At 53.9% G+C, this 20,375-nt stretch overlaps 8 protein-coding genes across 8 annotated transcripts; 4 read left to right on the forward strand and 4 right to left on the reverse strand.

Moving 5' to 3' along the window:
- The first annotated feature begins 246 nt into the window (after positions 1-246).
- On the forward strand, positions 247-1,693 carry KVR01_001727 (uncharacterized protein). The gene is made up of 5 exons (XM_044790394.1): positions 247-604; positions 676-780; positions 835-1,062; positions 1,119-1,261; positions 1,321-1,693. Exons 1-5 carry the CDS (start codon positions 431-433, stop codon positions 1,652-1,654), a joined length of 984 nt encoding a protein of 327 aa, XP_044649682.1. The 5' UTR covers positions 247-430; the 3' UTR covers positions 1,655-1,693.
- Positions 1,694-3,014: 1,321 nt separating this feature from the next.
- KVR01_001176 (uncharacterized protein) lies at positions 3,015-4,120 on the reverse strand (the record flags this gene model as incomplete). The annotated part of the gene is made up of 3 exons (XM_044794042.1): positions 3,015-3,095; positions 3,261-3,969; positions 4,035-4,120. 3 exons carry the CDS (start codon positions 4,118-4,120, stop codon positions 3,015-3,017), a joined length of 876 nt encoding a protein of 291 aa, XP_044649131.1.
- An 830-nt stretch (positions 4,121-4,950) lies between these two features.
- Positions 4,951-7,466, reverse strand: KVR01_001724 (uncharacterized protein; the record flags this gene model as incomplete). Its single annotated transcript, XM_044792337.1, has 13 exons — positions 4,951-5,297; positions 5,364-5,466; positions 5,526-5,566; positions 5,622-5,709; positions 5,765-5,829; positions 5,883-5,946; positions 6,021-6,061; positions 6,363-6,403; positions 6,461-6,615; positions 6,709-7,034; positions 7,141-7,213; positions 7,272-7,297; positions 7,388-7,466. The coding sequence occupies 13 exons, from the start codon at positions 7,464-7,466 to the stop codon at positions 4,951-4,953; spliced, it is 1,449 nt and encodes a 482-aa protein (XP_044649679.1).
- An 858-nt stretch (positions 7,467-8,324) lies between these two features.
- On the forward strand, positions 8,325-12,270 carry KVR01_001079 (DNA-directed RNA polymerase II subunit RPB2; the record flags this gene model as incomplete). Its single annotated transcript, XM_044791300.1, has 3 exons — positions 8,325-10,769; positions 10,822-12,050; positions 12,108-12,270. 3 exons carry the CDS (start codon positions 8,325-8,327, stop codon positions 12,268-12,270), a joined length of 3,837 nt encoding a protein of 1,278 aa, XP_044649034.1.
- A 960-nt stretch (positions 12,271-13,230) lies between these two features.
- On the reverse strand, positions 13,231-13,589 carry KVR01_001143 (uncharacterized protein; the record flags this gene model as incomplete). The annotated part of the gene is made up of 2 exons (XM_044786243.1): positions 13,231-13,398; positions 13,491-13,589. 2 exons carry the CDS (start codon positions 13,587-13,589, stop codon positions 13,231-13,233), a joined length of 267 nt encoding a protein of 88 aa, XP_044649098.1.
- A 458-nt stretch (positions 13,590-14,047) lies between these two features.
- On the forward strand, positions 14,048-14,703 carry KVR01_001881 (uncharacterized protein; the record flags this gene model as incomplete). The annotated part of the gene is made up of 5 exons (XM_044789998.1): positions 14,048-14,050; positions 14,122-14,160; positions 14,217-14,250; positions 14,337-14,446; positions 14,542-14,703. The coding sequence occupies 5 exons, from the start codon at positions 14,048-14,050 to the stop codon at positions 14,701-14,703; spliced, it is 348 nt and encodes a 115-aa protein (XP_044649836.1).
- A 242-nt stretch (positions 14,704-14,945) lies between these two features.
- KVR01_001274 (uncharacterized protein) lies at positions 14,946-17,045 on the reverse strand (the record flags this gene model as incomplete). The annotated part of the gene is made up of 3 exons (XM_044782800.1): positions 14,946-16,669; positions 16,761-16,803; positions 16,863-17,045. 3 exons carry the CDS (start codon positions 17,043-17,045, stop codon positions 14,946-14,948), a joined length of 1,950 nt encoding a protein of 649 aa, XP_044649229.1.
- A 14-nt stretch (positions 17,046-17,059) lies between these two features.
- Positions 17,060-18,292, forward strand: KVR01_001822 (uncharacterized protein). Its single transcript, XM_044787701.1, has 2 exons — positions 17,060-17,370; positions 17,424-18,292. Exons 1-2 carry the CDS (start codon positions 17,316-17,318, stop codon positions 18,113-18,115), a joined length of 747 nt encoding a protein of 248 aa, XP_044649777.1. The 5' UTR covers positions 17,060-17,315; the 3' UTR covers positions 18,116-18,292.
- Positions 18,293-20,375: the final 2,083 nt, after the last annotated feature.

Here is a 20,375-nt window from a genome sequence, read left to right on the forward strand (position 1 = left end):
ACATGCCACCTCCCTACACCGCAGCCGGATTTCAGCAGCGCCGCATTTGTCTCATTGCTGCTGGGTGCCTAATGGTCAGAAGGAACGGGTGATTCTTGTGCAGACACATGCAGAAGAAGGCACAACTTGCCGAGTTCTGCAATCCGATTCTGCGAGCCATGATTAGATAGGGCCAGGAAGCGAGATTCGGGGGAACAGAAAAAAAAACAAGTCTGATAGTTCTATCTCTCACCTGCATAAGGGCCCTTCGGTTCAAGAGATTTCCTTGCCAGGAGGTCAAAAGAAGTGGTCCTGGGGTGCACTGCCGTCTCAGTTCCAAGGTTGCATTTGTACCTGGGTAATCTACAAAAGGGAGAAATGACCCACTGCAGTGGGTTTGTCGCCAAACCTGCATTAGTCCCCAGCTTTCTCATGATCCCGTGAGTCTGTTATGGAACAGCTGCGGAGTGTCGTTGTAGGGGAAGACATCGTCAACGCAGTGACGAACGTTCTGGTCTGGTTCCTATTCATCACCAATATCCTCAGCGTCTCCGCCCGCCTGGGCACCCGATACTATGTCTCGAAGGAGCTGGAGTGGGATGACGGTCTCCAAGTTTTGGCTCAGGTGCATCATCACCATATTGTGGCTTTCCTTTCCCATGACCTGGAAGTCTCACTGAGCACTTGTCTGCACAGGTGACTACACTCGGCCAATGCATCTGCATTACGATCGCTGCCGAACATGGCTTCGGAAAGCCTACCGATTCTCTGGCACAGGACGACCTGGAGATTGTCGCCAAGGTAATTCCCAATCTTGTCCTTTATGTCTCCTTTTATGCTGACAGCTTTTTCAAGTTTCTGTACGCCAGCCTACCACTGCTCATCCTAACGCTCGCTCTCATCAAATGGTCGATCTCCATATTCATCACTCGACTTACCCCGGACGAGGCGCATCTCATGGTCGATACCGCCCTGCGAATACTGAACGGTTTATGGTGGCTGTCTGCAACACTGATATCACTGTTCCAGTGCTCAGTACCGAGGGTGTGGGATTGGGTCAATCGTGACCATTGTATTGATCAGGTATGTTGCTGCCTGTGGGAACAGAAGTTCAGAGAATACATATTGACGTTCAAAAGAGAGCTTGGTGGACATATTTCGTGGTGATGAACATTGTGATAGAAATCGGATACGTCGGCCTTCTCGTTTGGATCATCGGCATGCTCCATATGTCAAGGCCTCAACGCGTCTTGATACTGGTTGTTTTCGTGGCACGAATCTTGTAAGGGTTGACTTACCATGCGTCTGAGGTCAGACTCTAGCTAACTTTGATCTTCCCAGGGTCGTCGCGGCTGCAGTAGCACAATTGATCACGTACTGGCGCGCATACGCCACCGCCGATATTAATTCCAACATCTGGCTGCCTACAATTTTGAACCAAGTGGTGGTCACTACTAGTGTCATCACGTCTTGTGTTCCATTCCTCAAGCCCTTAATGCTTAGTCTGGAGTCGGGCATCGCACGCGTCCCGGACGAACCACAAGAACTGACGTTCATGGGGAGTTCAAGAGGTAAATATTCCGAGCAGTCTGGACAGTCCGGAACGGGTCATTCGGGAAGCAGGACCAGTGCGAGGCAGCCGAGCACGAGACAATTAGATCCAAGTTATCCATGAGCGAAGCATATGAAGTTACAATACAGCTCTCTTATTTGACGTCTTATTTCGTAACTCTGAGTTTTGGTTCAGTTCACTCGTGGAACATTGCAACAGCCGCCACGTGCGGTCTAGTTGACATCAAACAAGCATCGTCAAGTGGGTCGTGTAACCCCAAGATGCATTTTCTCGAAATCCTGCCATTTTCTCAGCAATTATTGTGACGATGATTGGATAACTGTCCGCGCCTTCGGTTCCAATGACACAAAGCCCTTTCAATTAAAAGTTCGAAGAGGCCGACAATCCCGAGTCCTTAATTTTCCTTGAGACTCCATGGAGGTCGAAGACCATCCACATAGAGAGCAATGTCACCTCTGCAATTTTATCGTCGTGAGAAGCGTTAAGTGGCGTACGTCAGAGGACACGCTCCCCAGGTGCCGTATAAAAAGTCAAATGGGTTATTGCTGGATTTGAATGCTCCGAATCTTCACGGCGTTTAATCCATTCCCCTTCATCGCCAAGGAAAACCAGCTACCGGAATTTGCTCGTTACCGAGATATTCGGAACATCCTGCAACTAATTGCCCGCTTGGTCCAGTCCGGAGTCCTCTAAGATTGCCAGTAATGCCCAGAATAAACCGAGAGATGTCCTGTGACTTAATCCAGGGGAGCCTCAGGGGTTACAGTTTTTCTCAAGGACACCCGTTGTAGTGGTCGAGGAGACTCAACAGCCACGAATGGCGACAACTCTTCCGAGGTCTGTCCTTCAACGTCTCCAAGAGATATTGCCATGGTGTATCAAAGATATAGTTACCTGTAAGCTCCACAAATCTTTTCTACCGTACCCTGGACTCCCGCATCGTACTATAAACACAGATCTTTGAGGTTCGTGCTCAACTATCAGTGTGAGGCCGCTGTTATCCCAGCACTGGCCACGAAGCGTTAAAGGGTAGGATGGCTTCAACGAAAGGGTAAGATAGATAAAAAGGGAGTAAGTAAAGTATGATCGGTGCTCGAGACGCTTCTGTGCGCGAAACAACACCACTCATATCAGTACCCTAAGTGAAACGTGGATGGCGGACTCATTGGCATGGCAAAAAGTGGCGTCGGGAATGTGGCTCGCTTCCACCACAGGGCCAGGCCGTGAGAAGCTCGAGCATTAAAATTGGCAAAAGATACTTCATATTTCATCATGTATTTGACTACCTGGAATGAATATCAATTGAATTTCAATTCAAAGTGTGCCGCTTTATAAAAATCATTTACAAATTATCCGACCCTGGCCGACCTTTGGTTTGTCCTACTATTCTTCTATATTTATGTGAGCGACGACTAAGAAGGCGCGGTACCTTGAACGCATTGCCAGTAGTCTCGATGCACAATTAGCATACATCGTGAAGTATGAGGGAGATGAACTTCGACTCACAATCAGTTATGCGGCTACAGTAGTATCCGGAAGGGCACTGTATGGGTCAGCGTAGGTCCGAAGTCCGGATGTGTTTGATTCAATCGTGAGGGGGATGAGATTTCAAATCGCAACGCGCCAAAAGAAAACTATGAAAGATTTGCCCTTCTGTAGCACATGCTCCTAGGACTCTTGTGACAACGGGCGCTCAAGAAAGACCTACCAGCATAGCCACATCCCAAGTCATGCTATCACACTGCCCATAAGCCGCAGCAGTCACCGTAGGAGTCGGAGGCGTCCACGTAGCGGGCGAAGGCATGACGAACTTCGGAAAGCTGCCGTCGTCGTCCCTGACGCAGCCGCTGATGCTGGTGAGCTCGGCAGGGCACGCGACCTGAGTGAAGGTGTGCGTCGGGTTGTCCGCGTTCCGGAACCAGTCGAACCGCCACTCGCAGCCGGCCTGCAGCTTGGCCGGCAGCGTCGCGCACTGAGACCTGTCCGAGATGCCGCCGTACTGGGCGCCCCACGTGCTCCCGAACTGCGCCGTGCACCCGTCGAAGATGCCCGTGCCGCCGCCGGGGATCTGGAGGTCGAAGTGGTTCGCGCCGAGGTCGCCGCCCGTGTTGACGGACTGCACGATCATCTGCTTCCCCTTTGCCTTCCCGGACGTGAAGGTCAGGGCGTAGCAGGCGCAGCACCAGCTGGCCTCTGTGCCGCCGCTGATGGCCGTTGCTGCGAAGCCGTAGGAGACGAGGTCGTTGGCTGCCCATGGGGCTTGGTCAGTACATGTGTAGGCGCTGCCGCCGCTCTGGCATCCTGAGACTGCCTCGTAGTTGGAGAGTGGCTTGTCGTTGATGTCGCACGTATAAGCCGGGTGGGAGACAGCGGCTTTTCCAGGCCAGGCACATGAGGGTTTGCAACAGTCCCAGTATCTAGACGGTGATGATTAGTTAGTACCGTGAAACGAGATAATGCGTTGAAAATGTATGGTTATTACCTCGTGGTAGACCCGGCTCCAGAGGCGGCATGGGTGATCCCAGCCAAGACGGCTGTCACCGCTGAAATGTAGACGGACTGATGCATCTTTTCAACACCAGCTTGGAGTCGAATGTCGGACTGCACACATTTCCACTGGCCATGCCTGAGGCTTTTATGTTACACGATCGTGTTTACATGGTCTGAGTATCACGGACCACATGACAGAGCTTCGATGCATGCCGAATCGGGACGTCTAAGGTGCTTGCACCACCCCCCTTCCAGGTCGAAAGCGGTAATGACGGGGGCCTAGCCTCCGGTAAGGTGCCACGGGAACGACAAGCCGTCAGGCCCAGAAGAAACAGGCCACAAAATCTTGATTGTAGTTGTATTAGTGGAGCAAGTGACACATACCTCGACCATTTGCGATGACTTCGGCCCTCTAGCCCGCAGGTTGTGTGAGAGGGTGGCCGATTAGGTGTTGAGCGGAACCAAATACCACACTTCAGTTACGTGGCATCGAGAGTGTGGGACTGGAACCGCTTCACTGCTTCTCCGGACCCGGCTTTTGCTGTCCTTGAACTTCACTCGTGGTTCTCCTCCTGAGTGTTTGTGATAATTTGAAATATTCATTTTTGATTTTCCCAACCTGGTACGAAAATAAGAGAAATTCCCTGGCCAAATGGCACTCAAGGCGTGCCTAAATTTGCTCTTCGTCGAACCCATGGTTCCGGAGCTGTTCAAATTCCATCATGAGAGAGCACCGAGCTGTGATGATCGCTTTTGCCCCGGTACAGCGAGGACTTTCATCCGGGGTCCCCTAACCTCGCATTATAATACACCCAACACTCACCAATTCTTTTTGCACCGCCCACCATCTATGGAACGCATCGACTCGTAGTGGTAGTCATTTTCTTTTCCGAGTTCCGAAGACAAGTCTATACCTTGACCTTCTTGGCAGCGCTGCCGTTTGTACCCTCGGCACTAATCTCATCCGCTGATCTCTTCTCGGTCTCACCGGCAATCTCCTTCTCGGCCTTCTTGAACTTGGCATGCTCCTCGGATGTCAAGTCGGGAAGCAGAGGCTTCTCCTCGTCCGACGTGAGGTTCTTGTGGAAAGTACGGATCACAGAGTCGGCGTCGTCGATGGCCAGCGGCCTGACATCAGCCATGGCCTTGACCTTCTGTGTGCAGAGCTTGACCTCGTCGTCAGTCATGGAGAGGCCGAGCTGCTCAATACGGCTCTTGATGGCATTCCAGCCTGTCAGCCTTGAAGCAAAGTGGACTAGAGCGGCAGAACAGTGATTAGCATGCAATCATCATTGCCAACTTATGTGGACGGCACACTTACCGTAGCGGTTGAGACCGAAGTCTTCGGGCTTCAGAATCTCATACGTGGCCGGGTTGTTCAGGATGGCCTTGGCGTGGATACCAGCCTTGTGAGTGAAAGCACACTAATCCTATGTCAGCTGAAAGAACATGGCAGAGATAGAGGTAGATCGGGAGTTCGTACGAATCCAGTGATTGGGTTGTTGAATGGCACGTTGATTTGCACTGCTGCCGTTAGCTGTGTTGCATCAATCAGAACATCAAGGCGACAGTGACATACCAGCGTCGGCCACCAAGTTCTCAAGGTCCTTGAGCTTCTCGAGCTTGTACTTGCTGGTCACGTACTCGCGGTCGGCGACAATCATTCTCTTTGATGGGGTCAGCCATGCGTTTCCGCCCATCGTGTCGTAATCCAAGACTTACCGCCATCAGACCGCCAAGGGTGGTGATGCCATTGCGCTCACCGATACCAAGAACCGAGGTGTCAACTGTGACTTTTGTTAGAACCATTCCGCATGACACTTTTTGCGGATCGACTTACCGTGTGTGGCACCGGCTTCGAGAGCGCAGTATGCGTTGGCAACGGCACAGCCGGTATCGTCATGCTGTGTGGACGAGTTAGCACAAACGTCCATGATGAGGAGGTGCAGATAGAGGTAATGCTAAGGCTTCCACTTACGAAATGAGTCTCGATGTCACACTTGACAACACCACGCAGAGCTGGAGGTAATTGGTCAGCCACAGTTCTGGGATGCCTCCATAATTAATAGGCGACAGATGCGCCATTCCGAGACAGCAGCACTGGCACGAAGAGGGGGAGGCGGAATGGGAATAATGGAGTCGTCCTCATGTGCCTGCATCTTCCCAGACTCCCAAACTGTCGTGGAACAGCAATGCCTTCAAGCGCTAGCCATGCGGTGCTTAGACAATGGAAGAATCGCTGGGTCTCCGGGACGTCCAGACACCTGGGCAGCAGGACAAATCGTGGAAATTGACAACAAGAAAATTGCGCAGTACTTACTCCTCACCAGGTCGTAGACCTGTCTTGGGGAAGCGCAGCCGCTGCAGAAAGGTCAGCAAGGCCTCCTGGGCACATTGAAGCGCATGGCGCAGGCTTACACTGTGTCTGCGATTCCCACTCGGTGAACGCCAACCTTGTCAACGGCACTGTACACGGAGAGAAGATCGACCAGGTCGGAACGGAAAGAGTCCTCGCTGGAGAATCGGACCTCGAGGCCCTTGGACTTGACGAATTCGATGACCTCAATGGCAGTCTGTCTGTTTGTCAATACGGTGTCCGATATCGGCCCAAGGTCTGCCAAAATGCTTGGCCGCTAGGACCACCGGGCGCACGCAGCACAACTCACGTTGATGATGTAGGTCATGTCCTTGCCATGCGAATGCTCACGGAGGTACGCGGATGTGCCAATGACGACATCGAGTCCATCGACACCAGTCTCCACAGCCAGACGGGCATCGTCCATGTGGCAGCGGACGTGGGTCAGGATCTTGGCCTTGAGGCCGAGCTTGCAGATGGTCTCGCAATCCTTTCGCGATTGCTCCGAGGCGGCGGGCGAGGTGAGCTCGATGTAGTCGACGCCGAAATCGTCGAGGGCCTTGGCAATCTTGATCTTGGTCTCGGTGTCGAAGAAGGCGTTCGCGAACTGCTCGCCCTCACGGAGGGTAGACTCGACTGTTGCGTGGGGCAATTGAGTCAGTGGTTTGCCCTGCTGCGACCGACAGGGCATCGCATAGATGCGGGAGGCCCGGATGAAGAGCTTGGGGCTCTCTTGACTCACTGATCTTGAACCTGGAGACATTGCTCAGGAAGTCGCCAACAGGCGCATAGGGCGCACGGTGTGTAGGCTTGGTCTGTCGAGACGGCAATTAGACGTAGGCCTTCCCATCTGGCTCGAAGCACAGGACTTACTGGAATAGCAGTGTAACCAGGGTGGGCTAGGAAGCAAGGTGGTCATCAGTAAACGGTTCTGCTGCCACAATGACGAGCCCAACAGTCCCGGCGGGAGCAGCAGAGATTTGACATACAATTGTCACTGCCATTTGTGCCATTGGCGCCATTGGTACGGCTGGCGGTAGCCGGGGCTTCGTCTGGAGTAGGGCACATTGTTGGGGCGGATTGGTGAGATCAAAGGGTCTGTTGATCTGTGTTTGCTAGATGGTGACAGAGGGAAAGATTCGACTAGAGTAGTCTGGATCGGAGGCACATGTAATTATGTACTTCCCCAGGTCTTCTGAGTCACCCAAACAGGTCAAAGGCAATGACGAAAAAAAGTTCATTTTAGGGGGAAAGCAGGCATGCTAGCAGGCACCATAGTGGGGCGCCCCGCGAAATCGACTGCGAGGATTGCAACTCCGGGAGCTGCAGCCAAAATTCTTGACAGGGGTCCTGTACAACCCCTGCATGTACTGCTGACCTCGCAGCAGCCTCGTTGGCCGTGGGTCTGTGACGGTTCCAACTGTGGTAGTGGCAACCTGAGAATGCGCTAGTCCCAGAATTCACTAGCGCCTTGCCGGTCGCAGGCAGGCAGGCAGGCAGGCACGGACGGCAAGAGACAGCTCCTAGCCTTGACCACCAGCAAATCTTCACAAAGGCGACGTGCCTGAGACCGCGAATCCACCGCCTGCCCATTCTCGACTCCCATCAGCCCCTCAGCTTCCACCAACCCCGTTGTGACAGGGTTACCTCTGTGATCCATCATCGTACACTCTCTTTAACTTCGACAGGGTACTTTTGTGGGTTTCATTTGATGAGGTGACTCTCTGCGCATCTTGGGAGTTGATGCGCTCGAGCTGTCTGGTGGTGGGCAGCCATTTCTAAGCACAAGCACAAGCACGACCACCTCGTCATCTCTCGACCCACCCCCCTCGACCTTGCCGTCAAAGATTGCCGTCCTCGACAAACACCTGGCAAACATCTTCAACCGAGCCGAATCCGTTACCGAATCGCATCCACAGCCTCGAGATGGCGGACTACGGCGAAGATGTCTGGGAGAACGAGTATGATGAGAATGAGGAAGAAATGGAAGATGAGTCCATTACGGCCGAAGACTGCTGGACGGTGATTTCATCTTTCTTCGCCAAGAAGGGCCTCGTATCGCAACAGATCGACTCGTTCGACGAGTTTGTCACTACCACCGTCCAGAGCCTCATGGACGAATACTCCACCGTCAGTCTCGACCAGAAGCTCCCACCGAGCGACGACCCCGAACCTGCGCGCATGCGTCGATACGAGATCAAGTTTGGTCATGTTCTTGTGACCCGACCCAACGTCACCGAAGGCGACGGTGCCGTCAAGAACCTTCTTCCCTACGAATGTCGCGACCGAAACCTAACCTACTCTTGCCCCATCTACGTTCGCATAACAAAGGAGGTCAAGATCGCGAGAGAAAAGGAGGTGCCTTATGAAGACATGGACCCCGATCAGCGCCAGCACTACGAGGAGACTCAGGAACGCCCAACGACCATAGTATGGGAGATGGAGGAGTCAGAGAAAGCCGGCGACAAGAAGAAGTCAGGCCCCGAGCACCTACGAGACATGGTGTACATTGGCAAGATGCCCATCATGGTCAAGTCACAGATTTGCCACCTGCGAAACGAAGACGATGCCGGCTTGTTCTTGTTGAACGAGTGCCCCTACGACCAAGGTGGTTACTTTATCATCAACGGCAGTGAAAAGGTTCTTATCGCACAGGAGCGGTCAGCAGCAAATATCGTCCAAGTCTTTAAGAAGGCCCAGCCCAGCCCCGACCTGTACCATGCCGAGATTCGGAGTGCGTTGGAGAAGGGCTCGCGTCTCATCAGCTCCCTTACCCTGAAGCTCAAGGCCAAGGGTGAGACTGGACGAGGCGGCTTCGGCCAGACAATTTCCACAACCTTGCCCTACATTAAGGCAGACATTCCAATCGCCATAGTGTTCCGAGCACTCGGCATGGTCAGTGACGAAGACATTCTCAACGCGGTCTGCTATGACCACAACGACACCCAGATGCTGGAGATGCTACGGCCATGTATCGAGGAAGCCTTTGCTGTGCAGGATCGAGACGTCGCACTGGACTACATTGGCAGGCGTGGGAATAATGGTCACCAGGTCGCCAAGTATATCCGTATCAAAAACGCAAAGGATGTGCTGCAAAAGGAGATGCTGCCGCACATTGCTCAAACTGAGGGATGCGAGACCAGGAAGGCCTTCTTCCTCGGTTACATGACACACAAGCTGCTGCAGTGCGCTCTCGGCCGTCGTGATACCGATGACCGTGACCATTTTGGCAAGAAGCGACTCGATCTTGCGGGTCCTCTTCTGGCGAAGCTCTTCCGAAACATCGTCAAGAAGCTTACAGGAGACCTCATGGCCTACATGAAGCGATGCATCCAGGAAGAGAAGGGGTTCGACCTCACCCTGGGCATTCGTCATGGAACCTTGACCAATGGCCTCAAGTACTCTTTGGCAACTGGAAACTGGGGCGATCAGAAGAAGGCAATGAGTTCTACCGCCGGTGTCTCCCAAGTGCTGAACCGATACACATTCTCTTCCACACTTTCCCATTTGCGACGAACAAATACACCCATCGGCCGTGACGGAAAATTGGCGAAGCCTCGTCAACTACACAACACGCATTGGGGTCTTGTCTGTCCAGCAGAAACCCCTGAGGGCCAGGCTTGTGGTCTCGTCAAGAACTTGTCTCTAATGTGCTACGTGAGTGTGGGAACACCGGCAGACCCTATCAGGGATTTCATGATTCAGCGAAACATGGAAGTGCTTGAAGAGTACGACCCTGCTTCAAACCCATACGCAACCAAGATCTTTATCAACGGCACATGGGTTGGTGTCCATCAGGATCCAAAGCATCTCGTTGGTCTGGTGCAAGACCTGCGACGCAAGAGCATCATCTCCCACGAAGTTTCTCTTGTCCGAGATATCCGTGACCGGGAGTTCAAGATCTTCTCTGACGCTGGTCGCGTGATGCGACCCTTGTTCGTAGTGGAACAAGAAGACAACCCTGACACTGGCGCGATGAAGGGTACCTTGGTGCTTAACAAGGAACACATCCGGCGTCTAGAGGCCGACCAGAACTTGAACCCGGCGGACGAGGACTACTTCGGCTGGGACAGTCTGCAGCACAGTGGTGTCATCGAGTATCTGGATGCCGAGGAAGAGGAAACGGCGATGATTTGCATGAGTCCCGAGGATCTCGATGAGTACCGGGAGGCGAAGAAGAGGCCAAAGCAGACCGAAGAAGAACACCATCAGGAGAAACTGGATCGCCTGAACGATGACTCTACGGACCTGAACGCTCGTGTCAAGACTAAGATCAACACCGACATCAACATGTACACGCATTGTGAGATCCACCCTAGCATGCTTCTGGGGATTTGCGCCAGCATTATCCCCTTCCCTGACCACAACCAGGTAAGTCGGTCCCCAGTGTCTCAAATCTGCTCGCTGCTAACGAAGGCGGTAGTCTCCACGAAACACGTACCAGTCGGCTATGGGTAAACAAGCAATGGGCTTCTTCCTTACCAACTACTCGCGGCGCATGGACACAATGGCAAACATTCTGTACTACCCACAGAAGCCTCTGGCGACAACACGCTCTATGGAATTCCTGAAGTTCCGAGAGCTGCCCGCCGGCCAGAATGCGATCGTGGCCATTGCTTGCTACTCTGGATACAACCAGGAAGATTCCGTCATCATGAACCAGAGCAGTATCGATCGCGGTCTGTTCCGGAGTCTCTTCTTCCGTTCGTATACCGATTCGGAGAAGCGGGTGGGTATCAACGTCGTTGAGTCTTTCGAGAAGCCGTTCCGCTCCGACACGCTCCGGTTGAAGCACGGCACATACGACAAGCTTGACGACGATGGAATCATCGCGCCTGGTGTCAGGGTTTCTGGCGAAGATATCATCATTGGAAAGACCTCCCCCATCAACCCTGACAACCAGGAACTCGGACAACGCACTGCTCAGCACGTCAAGCGAGACGCATCCACTCCGCTTCGAAGCACCGAGAGCGGCATCATTGACTCCGTCGTGGTCACCACGAACCAGGACGGCTTGCGTTACGTCAAGGTTCGAGTTCGCACGACCAAGATCCCTCAGATTGGTGACAAGTTTGCTTCTCGTCACGGTCAAAAGGGCACTATTGGTGTCACTTACCGTCAGGAAGACATGCCATTCAGTCGTGAAGGTGTTACACCCGACATTATCATCAACCCTCACGCCATTCCGTCGCGTATGACAATTGCTCACTTGATCGAGTGTCTGTTGTCCAAGGTGTCTACCTTGAAGGGTATGGAGGGCGATGCGACACCTTTCACCGACGTCACCGTTGACTCCGTCTCCGATCTGCTTCACGCGCATGGATACCAATCGCGTGGTTTCGAAGTCCTGTACCACGGGCACACCGGGCGCAAGCTCAGGGCCCAGGTCTTCTTCGGGCCGACATACTACCAGCGTCTCCGTCACATGGTGGACGACAAGATTCACGCCCGGGCCCGTGGCCCCGTGCAAATCATGACGCGGCAACCAGTCGAGGGTCGTGCTAGGGATGGTGGACTGCGTTTCGGAGAAATGGAACGTGATTGTATGATTGCCCACGGAGCGGCTGCCTTCCTGAAGGAGCGTTTGTTCGAGGTGTCAGATGCGTTCAGAGTCCACATCTGTGAGATTTGTGGACTCATGACGCCTATTGCGTAAGTCCCGGCCCTCGAAAACTCAGGCACGAGAGCGTAGAGCTAACATGCATGCAGCAACCTCACCAAGCAGTCCTTCGAATGCCGGCCCTGCAAGAACAAGACAAAGATCGCCCAGGTGCACATTCCATATGCCGCCAAGCTGCTCTTCCAGGAGCTGGCAGCCATGAACATTGCCTCGCGCATGTTCACCGACCGGTCGGGCGTGTCGATCAGGTAGAACTGATGAGACATGTCTGGGTGTGAGACTAGTCGGGGCTGTCCGCTCGCCAGAGTGGGTCCGCCCCCGCTGAGCTGTCATGGATAGGTTTAACCTTCATTGACCACACTTTTAACATCAGATTGCCACGAAGGGTACGTATATGGGGCGGTTAAATTGCATGAACAACGGCGTTCAGGCTTTGGGTGGGAGCTACCGTTATAATCGAGGCAGCAGCCACTCCATCCTGCCCAGCGTTGCGTTGTTAAAAGAGCGCACATGGGTAGATAGAGTTTTGGAAGCAACAGGCCGGCAGGTGGCAAGGCTGGCTGCCTTTGAGCAGAGGCCGACAGAGATCGCAGACGGATAAGATATGACCGATTTGGGGTTTGAGAACAACGCCGGGGCCATGATCTTTAGTCCTCGATAAAAGGCATGAATGCCAAAGATACAATAAAAGTGATACCAAATGGCATGGACCTATAGATTCAAAGCGACGGCAAAGCGGGTTTGAGTGGACAAGAAGTTTACAAGCCTTATTTTATATGTACATGGCGCAGGGCATCTGGAGCTTCTGCATTCCCATTCCTAGACTACAAACCCGAGAGTGGGGAATAGACGGGTGCCGACTCTTCAAAAGGACCCTCGTAATCGGTCTGCTGGTCATTTCTTCACCGGATGCATGGTGCTCTGAGCGCCTAGGGCTTCTCCCAGAAACACTTTCTTCTCGTTCCTAACTGGGCGACCGGACGACCGGGCGAGTCATAATACGGCAAAAAAGCCGTCCCAGCGGGACGCGAGGCAGCGCTAGCTTCCCCGAGAGCTGCGTGCCATTTGTCTATCTCGGAGGAGGGGTGGTATCATGCGACAGATCATCCTGTTCGCGCAGGGGCGAAATGGCAGCGCGAGAGAGACGTCGACGCAGGTGGCGGGTGGACTGACTGACTGCTAACTGCTGCTGCTGCTACAGGACCCATCCATCTACCTCTTCAGACCACCCTGCGCCGGCGGGATGTTCTCGACGGAGCTGCGCACGTTCTGCTCCTGCCTGTACTCGGCCTCGAGCTGTTTCTGGAGGTCGAAGTCGAGCTGCCTCTCGCGCTTGATGCGCTGCTGCTCCATGTCGCGGACGACGCCCTGGTGCATTGCCTGTGTGGTGGGGGGCAATTTTATGTTAGCAGCTGAATTTTTTGTACGTGCGAGAGAGCGGCCGGGGCAAGGGGGTTGCAAAAGGGACGTACGGATTGCTCGGCCTTTTGCTGGAAGTGGACGAGGATGATGGTCGAGACGGCGAAGAGGGACGTGCTCGCGAGGGCGATCTTTGAGCCGCGGGAGGCCATTGTGGCTGGGGCAGTGGCTGGTTGGGTGTGATGGAGTTGGGGCGTGAGCTCTGGGGTCCTATAATATCATCCTGGACGATTGGCGGGTATCGACGACACGAGCATGCTGGATCATGTGTGAAGATGGAAGATGGACCGATTTCGTAGATACAATAAAATCGCACTCCGTCATCCAAGCTGCGCCGGCAGGCATGTTGCCGGGCCAGTACCCAAGAGCAGACCCCGGCAGGTGGGAGCTACCCGCTGGGGGGGAGCTGTCCGTCCCACAAGGCCCATCCATCATCGCTTGGCGGTGGCTGCTTCGACCTCCAAGTCGTAATCGCCGCAATCCGCCCAGTTAACCAGCCCGTTTGACACCACCCTCTCCTCTCCACGACGACCCTGCGACAGACTCTCTCTCCACCACATCAGTTCGGCGTCCCTTTCCCGTTCCACGATACCCTCAAGCACCTCACACCATGGTTCGCCTGCCCCGACCTGGCCCCGGCTAGAGTGCCTGAACGGCGGGATGCTAACAATAGTAACACGGCAGTCTGCCCAGAACTCTGCGGGTATCCAGACCCTTCTCGAAGTACGGCTGATGATATCGGACTGGTTCATTACATCTGTGGCTAACAGAACCTACAGGCCGAGAAAGATGCCTCCAAGATCGTCCAGAAGTGTACGCACCCCGAGCGATCGGCCCACTCGACAGGACCACGTACGGCGTGAGCTGAGCTGAGCTGACCGAGAGCCTTCGACATACAGCCCGAGAGTACAGGACGAAGCGCGTCAAGGAGGCCCGTGACGAAGCCAAGAAGGAGATAGAGCAGTACCGGTCGTCCAAGGAGGAGGAGTACAAGAAGTTCGAGGCCGAGGTACGGAACGCAACCCACCGCCAACGGCGACAGCGCGTTGTCCACCCATCATACGGCTGGAGCCCATGACTGACGGTCCGTTGGAATCATTCTAGCACTCCCAAGGAAACAAGAAGGCCGAGGAGGAGGCCAACAAGGAGGCCGAGGCCAAGATCAAGGAGATCCAGGAGGCTGGCAAGAAGAACCAGGACAAGGTCGTCAAGGACCTGCTGAGCGCCGTGTTCGACGTCAAGCCCGTACCGCCCACCAAGGGATAGACGAGCAAGCCGGCGGGACTATGGCTCGGGGACCGGGTGGAGGCTGTAAGCACCCAAGTGAGGAGCTGGGATGTCCATTGGGGTCTCGGTGTATGATGGGCGCTCAGGCCGGCATTACTCATTAGAGGAAGAAGGAGGCCCAGGGCACACTGGCTACTGTAGCAGGCTGCACGCGCGTGCAGCCGACCTGTGATGCATTTGTTCAAGCAATCTGTGGTATCATCATGAAGCAATCAACAATCTTACAAAAACTCCATCAGCGTGGCCAGCATCTCGGACGTGTCCCTCCCGGCCTGCGACGTCTTGTCGCCGATGGCGTCCAGCCGCTCCCGCAGCGAGGCCCTGACGACCTCGAACGTCTCGTCGCGGTCGGCCAGCAGCGCCCGGATCTTGTCCCTGGTGCCGTCGTCCTCGGCGATGAGCCACGCCAGCACGAGGTCGATGCTCTGCAGCAGGAACAGGCCCTCCTCGAGCCGCCGGAGGAAGCGCTCCTCCTCCATCTCCCCCTCGGTCAGGGCCATGTCCCCCCGCGCGCGGTTCTCCCTGCCCATCTCCTCGTCGACCCGCCGCAGCCGCGCCGCCACGTCCCGCCGCAGCGCGACGAGCCGCCCCGTCTTCTCAAAGTCCTTCTCGACGAACTTGACCAGCAGCCGCACGCGCTCCGCCGAGTCGGCCGGCAGGAGCCGCAGCATCCACGAGAAGATGCTCACGAGGTGCTCCGTCGTCGTGGTGTTGTTGTGGTGGTGGTGGTGGTCGCGGCCCTTCTTCATGAAGGCCGTGAACAGCGTCTTGAGGCCGCCCGCCTCGACGAGCTTCTGGCACACCTCGGTGCCCGCCGTCCCGCCCGCCGCGTGGTCGAGGACCCGCAGCGCGGCGGGCCTGCTCTTCTTGCCCTCCTTGAGCATGATCAGGCACAGCTCGACGCCCTCGGCCTCGACGAACCTGGCCTTGCCCTCGGGCTCGTCGACGACGCACGCCAGGGCCTCGAACAGGTTCTCCATGTACTCCTCCTCGTGGCCCTTGTCCGGGTCCAGCTTGCGGTACGCGGCCAGCAGCTGCAGCATGGCGTCCACGGCGTCGTTGCCCGCCAGCCTCCGCCGGTTCGCCGGCGACGTCTGCACGAGGATGGCCAGGATCTCGGCCGCGTACTGCTTGTTCTGCGTCGTGGCCTTCTCCTTCTTCTGTATCCTCGCCAGCAGCCACCCCAGCAGCCCGTCGTCCTTGGCGATCCTCTCCGCCGTGGCGGCGTTGGAGCACAGGTTCTCCACCACGCTGAGCGCGTGGTAAACGCCCGTGCGGTCCGCCTCGTCGTCCGAGTCCTCGTTCAGCCGCCGCAGGTTGCTCACCAGCAGGCCGACCAGGTCCGCCTCGAGCAGGGCGCCGACGAGGGCGTCCCACTGGTCCTCCTCGGCGGCGACGTCCTCGTCCGTCAGCTCGCCGATGATCTCGATGGCGCCGATGGCGATGTCGGCGTTCTCGTGCGCCAGCAGGCCCACGAGGCTCGCGACGGTGCCCAGGCGCGCCAGGTCCGGGTACAGCTCCGGGTGCTCGCCCAGGATGCTCAGGGCGCGGATGTCGGCGTCGAGGTCGGCCTCGCTCTGGATGAACCTTGCCGGGTCGTCCTCGTACTTTGCGCGCTGGGCCGCGTTCTTGTTGATGCGCTGCTCGAACTTGAGGGCCGTCTTCTTGAGCCACGACGCGTCGATCTTCTCCTCGGGGAGGTCGTCGCCCGCCTCGTTGATGTAGTCCAGCGCCCGCGACTCCCCCGCCGTCACGCCGCCGCCGAAGAAGCGGCCCTCCTCGTCGTCGCCGTCGTCTTCTCCCTCCCCGCCTGGGGGCATGGCTGGGCCGTAGTCGCCGTCGTCATCCTCGCCGTCTGGTGGGGGCAGGGCCGGGCCGGCCTCGGTGTCGTCGTCGTCGGCCTCGTCCTCGACCCGGGCGAGCTTGGCGGACTTGTAGACTTGATCTGCGGGGCAGGGACGTCTGGTCAGTACTTCATACGAGAGAGAGAATAGAAAACAGAAGTAGGCTTGGTTGCAGAAAGTGTAAGCACGTACTAGGGTCGCGGAGTGGCTCTGCCTTTCGTTTGCTGGGCAGCCCCTGGAGACAGGTCAGAAAAGCTTCCACAGGGCCAATTGCGCTGCTGTTTGGGAGCTCACCTTGAACAACTCGTCGATGCTGGTCATGGTGGAATGGTCTAGCGTTCCTGGCCGGGCCTCCTGGCAGTAGTGGGTGAGTGCCAAGTTCAGGTTGCTTGGATTGGAAGCTCCAACTTTTCGCATGTGCAACGGTGCAATTGAGTCGGGGCTGACACTGTCCGCTGCGGCACCGAACTGTGACATTCGTTTGCATGCGCAGCAGTCCCCGGCCCGACCCGCATCGATCGGTCGGTCACTCTAGGCAACACACGCTCCGGAAGTGACAGCCTCTCCTTCTCAAGTTATCAAGGGAAATAGAGTCTTTCAAAATTTCACCCTAGAGCAACATAGAGCAAACTAGAGCACTGAGTCACACGCTTTGTGGTTATAAAAGTCTATACTTTGCTGAGAATTATTACGTCCGTAAACCACACGACCGACCTACGACAAAGGCACGCTCAACTTACACCCAAAATGCCTCCGACCATCATCCTCATCAGGCACGCCCAAGCCTTGCACAATGTCGACAATAAGTCACCCCAACCCCTACAAAGAAGAGAACCCCAGCTGACAGCCCCTCACAAAACTACGAGATCCCTGACCCGGAGCTCTCAGAGCTCGGCCGTCAGCAGTGCCAGCAGCTGAAGGAGAACCTGCGCGAGAAGCTCCCCAAGGACCTCGACGTGGGCCTCATCCTGGTCAGCCCCATGCGCCGCACCTGCGAGACGGCGATGCTGGCCCTGGGCGACTGGGCCGCCGAGAGGGGCATCCCCATCGAGGCAAACGCCGACTGGCAGGAGAACTCGGCCAAGCCCTGCGACACGGGCTCGCCCGTCGCCGCCGTGGCCGCCGAGTTCCCCGCCATCGACTTCAGCAGGGTCGACCCGGCCTACCCGGACAAGACATCGCCCGCGGGGGAGAGGTATTGGTACACCAGGCAGCACCTCCTCGAGCGCGCCCAGTCGTGCCTGCGCGACCTGCGCGCCCGCCCCGAGAAGGCCGTCGTCGTCGTCTCCCACTCGGGCTTCATGCGCCTGGCGCTGACGGGCGACTGGTACTTCAACGCCGACTACCGCATCTACGAATTTGCTGAGGAGGAGGGCGGCGCGGGCACGGGCAAGCTTGCTCTGAAGCAGTGGGACCTCACCAGGGCCGGCCATGGCGGCATGGGCTGGAGCTTCGACGAGGTCTGCGAGCTCGGCTCCGGCCTCCCTGAGCATGCGCTACCGCCTGGTGAGGAGGAGCCGCTGCCTGCTGGGCTCAGGCCCAACTGAGTGTTAACAGGAAGTTTACCACGTTGTCTCCCTCATGGCCAACTCGGACCTTGGTCATCTCAGCTGGGGCTCGCCTGCTTGGGACAGTTTTAGACTTGAGAAATAGATGTTATAGACGTCTTCCGAAATAGCACGCGGGCTCCACCCAGTTAAGTAATTGAGTTTTGATTGTTCCAACGTAACGACTTCCTAATTGTCGACTTCAGGTTGTTGCCACCTTGTCATCTGGAATGGACTCGTGAGACGTTCAAGTTTATCTGGCATGATACTCTCTCATGAATTGTAACAACAGGATAAGAGTGAGTTAATGGACATTCAATGAACTCAGGAGCATCGAATTAGAAACGAAGAGGTAATCAGTGCATGTAATACCACCTGGTCAGAACTAGCCGGCTTGATCTGCTGTCTCTGGTGTATACCCGTTAGGTTATCCAGCCTCCAGTGATTGTTCACTCGATTTTTAGATACAAACGGCGGCTCGGCCGGTAATAACAAGGAATAATCAGAATAATATTGTACCAGTTCTGCCACATAAAGCAAGTCATCTCTTTTCAAACAGAACAATAAAGAGCATTATGTCAAAGAACCCGGCTGTCAATTGAACAATGATGAGGTAATCTTTGAGATGACCAATTCAAAGCTCATGCCTTGTATTATTATAAAAGGGTAAGTCCATCTCCTGACTGGTCCGAGTACACCAAGGTAATCCCCAACATCTCCGCCCATCGTTTGTCGACTCGCCATGTCCTCGCCAACTCCTCTCGACGTTACGAGGCCTTTTAACCTGCTGGTAAGGGACCACGAACAGTTCCGAAAGCTGTTCAGGCGCTGGTCAAGGAAGATGCACTCTCTTGGTCTTCCTCACCAAGAGCAGTCTATTTTGCTACGTTTGCCGCAGTACATGTCCAGCATCAACCCCTTCTGCCAGAGGCCTCCTACAATCACTGTCACAACGCCCCAGGGAGAGACTTTGATTTTGCTTGAAGATGGCGAGTTCCACGCAATGGTAAGCAGACGCTGGAGGAGAACCGGGAGATTTTAATATTGATGTTATCGAGAGCTGGGGGCTCCACTATTGTGCCGCTCCATTGTCTATCACGGGCTTCCCCCGCTCACTATTCGTAGTTAGGAAACAACATTTGAAGTCAATTTGCTCTATTCAATGTCCCCTTCTAGTATTCGTGACAAATATTGTACATGGAACTCACAACAGGCTACCTCGACTCAAGCTTCACCCTCGAGATCAAGAGGTTTTCCTGTGAGCTCATGTTGAAGTCGTCATATAGTGGTAAAGAGTGCCCAGCTACTAGTACTTTATGTAGTAATGCAAGATTTCAAGTTTTCATTTTGCACTAATTATAGGGAGTTTAAAAAGCGGCGGATGTGATATCTTGCCGTGGAACCATCTGTGGTGTATCTAACTATACCACACCGTGCATTAATATATATTAGAGATAGTTACTATAAATACCTATACCTTTCTAATAACTTTTTAATTATTATACTACTTTTTTTCCTTTAAGGTTATTATTATAATATTTATTTTAATTTAATAATTATAATAATATATATTATTAAATTAAAATAATTCTTTTTTAAATTTTAAGGGTATTTTAAAAGTTAAAAATAATTATAAAAAAAAGAGATTATAAAAAGTTAACATTTACTTACTTAGTAATTATATCTACTTACTTAGTTCCTATTAACCGCTTACCTAGTATTAATTTTTCTAAGTAACTCCCTTATGTTTATAAATACCTTTTAAGTTAGTATTAAAAGACCTTATAATATAATTTCTTTCTCTAATTTTCAATACTTTTAATATAAACCCCTTCTAGTATACCTTTTAATATACCTTCTAGTATACCTTTTAGTATGCCTTCTAGTATGCCTTCTAGGCCTTCTAGCCTATATATATTTAGGTATTAATTAAGTATTTAAATGCTAATTAAACGGTAAAAAGTTAGAAGTTTAGAGTATTAAAGGGTTAAAAAAGGTATTAAAAAACTAAAAAGAGTATAGTCTTTACTTTTACCTTCTTAACTTTTAACCTTTTAACATTTAATTAGTATCTAAATACTTAGTTAATATCTAAATATATATAGACTAAATAGTGAAGGTAAAGGTAAAGGTAAAGGTAAAGGGGCGCTAGAAGGGGTGTTAAAAGGTGTATTAAAAAGGGTGTTAGAAGGTATATTAAAAGGGGTTTATATTAAAAGTATTAAAAATTTAAAGAATCCTAGTTAGGTATATAGTTTTA

The sequence above is a fragment of the Diaporthe batatas genome (genome assembly GCF_019321695.1).
Source record: "Diaporthe batatas strain CRI 302-4 chromosome Unknown Contig00002, whole genome shotgun sequence".
Taxonomy (NCBI): Eukaryota; Fungi; Ascomycota; class Sordariomycetes; order Diaporthales; family Diaporthaceae; genus Diaporthe; species Diaporthe batatas.

Excerpts from the sequence above, each read along its gene's own strand:
- KVR01_001727 (XM_044790394.1), top strand. The coding sequence starts at position 431 with ATGGAACAGCTGCGGAGTGTCGTTGTAGGGGAAGACATCGTCAACGCA. Across the intron at positions 605-675 it reads GTCTCCAAGTTTTGGCTCAG|GTGACTACACTCGGCCAATG; the intron begins GTGCATCATCAC and ends TTGTCTGCACAG. Across the intron at positions 1,262-1,320 it reads GTTTTCGTGGCACGAATCTT|GGTCGTCGCGGCTGCAGTAG; the intron begins GTAAGGGTTGAC and ends TGATCTTCCCAG.
- KVR01_001822 (XM_044787701.1), top strand. The coding sequence starts at position 17,316 with ATGCCTCCGACCATCATCCTCATCAGGCACGCCCAAGCCTTGCACAAT. Across the intron at positions 17,371-17,423 it reads AGCCTTGCACAATGTCGACA|AAAACTACGAGATCCCTGAC; the intron begins ATAAGTCACCCC and ends ACAGCCCCTCAC.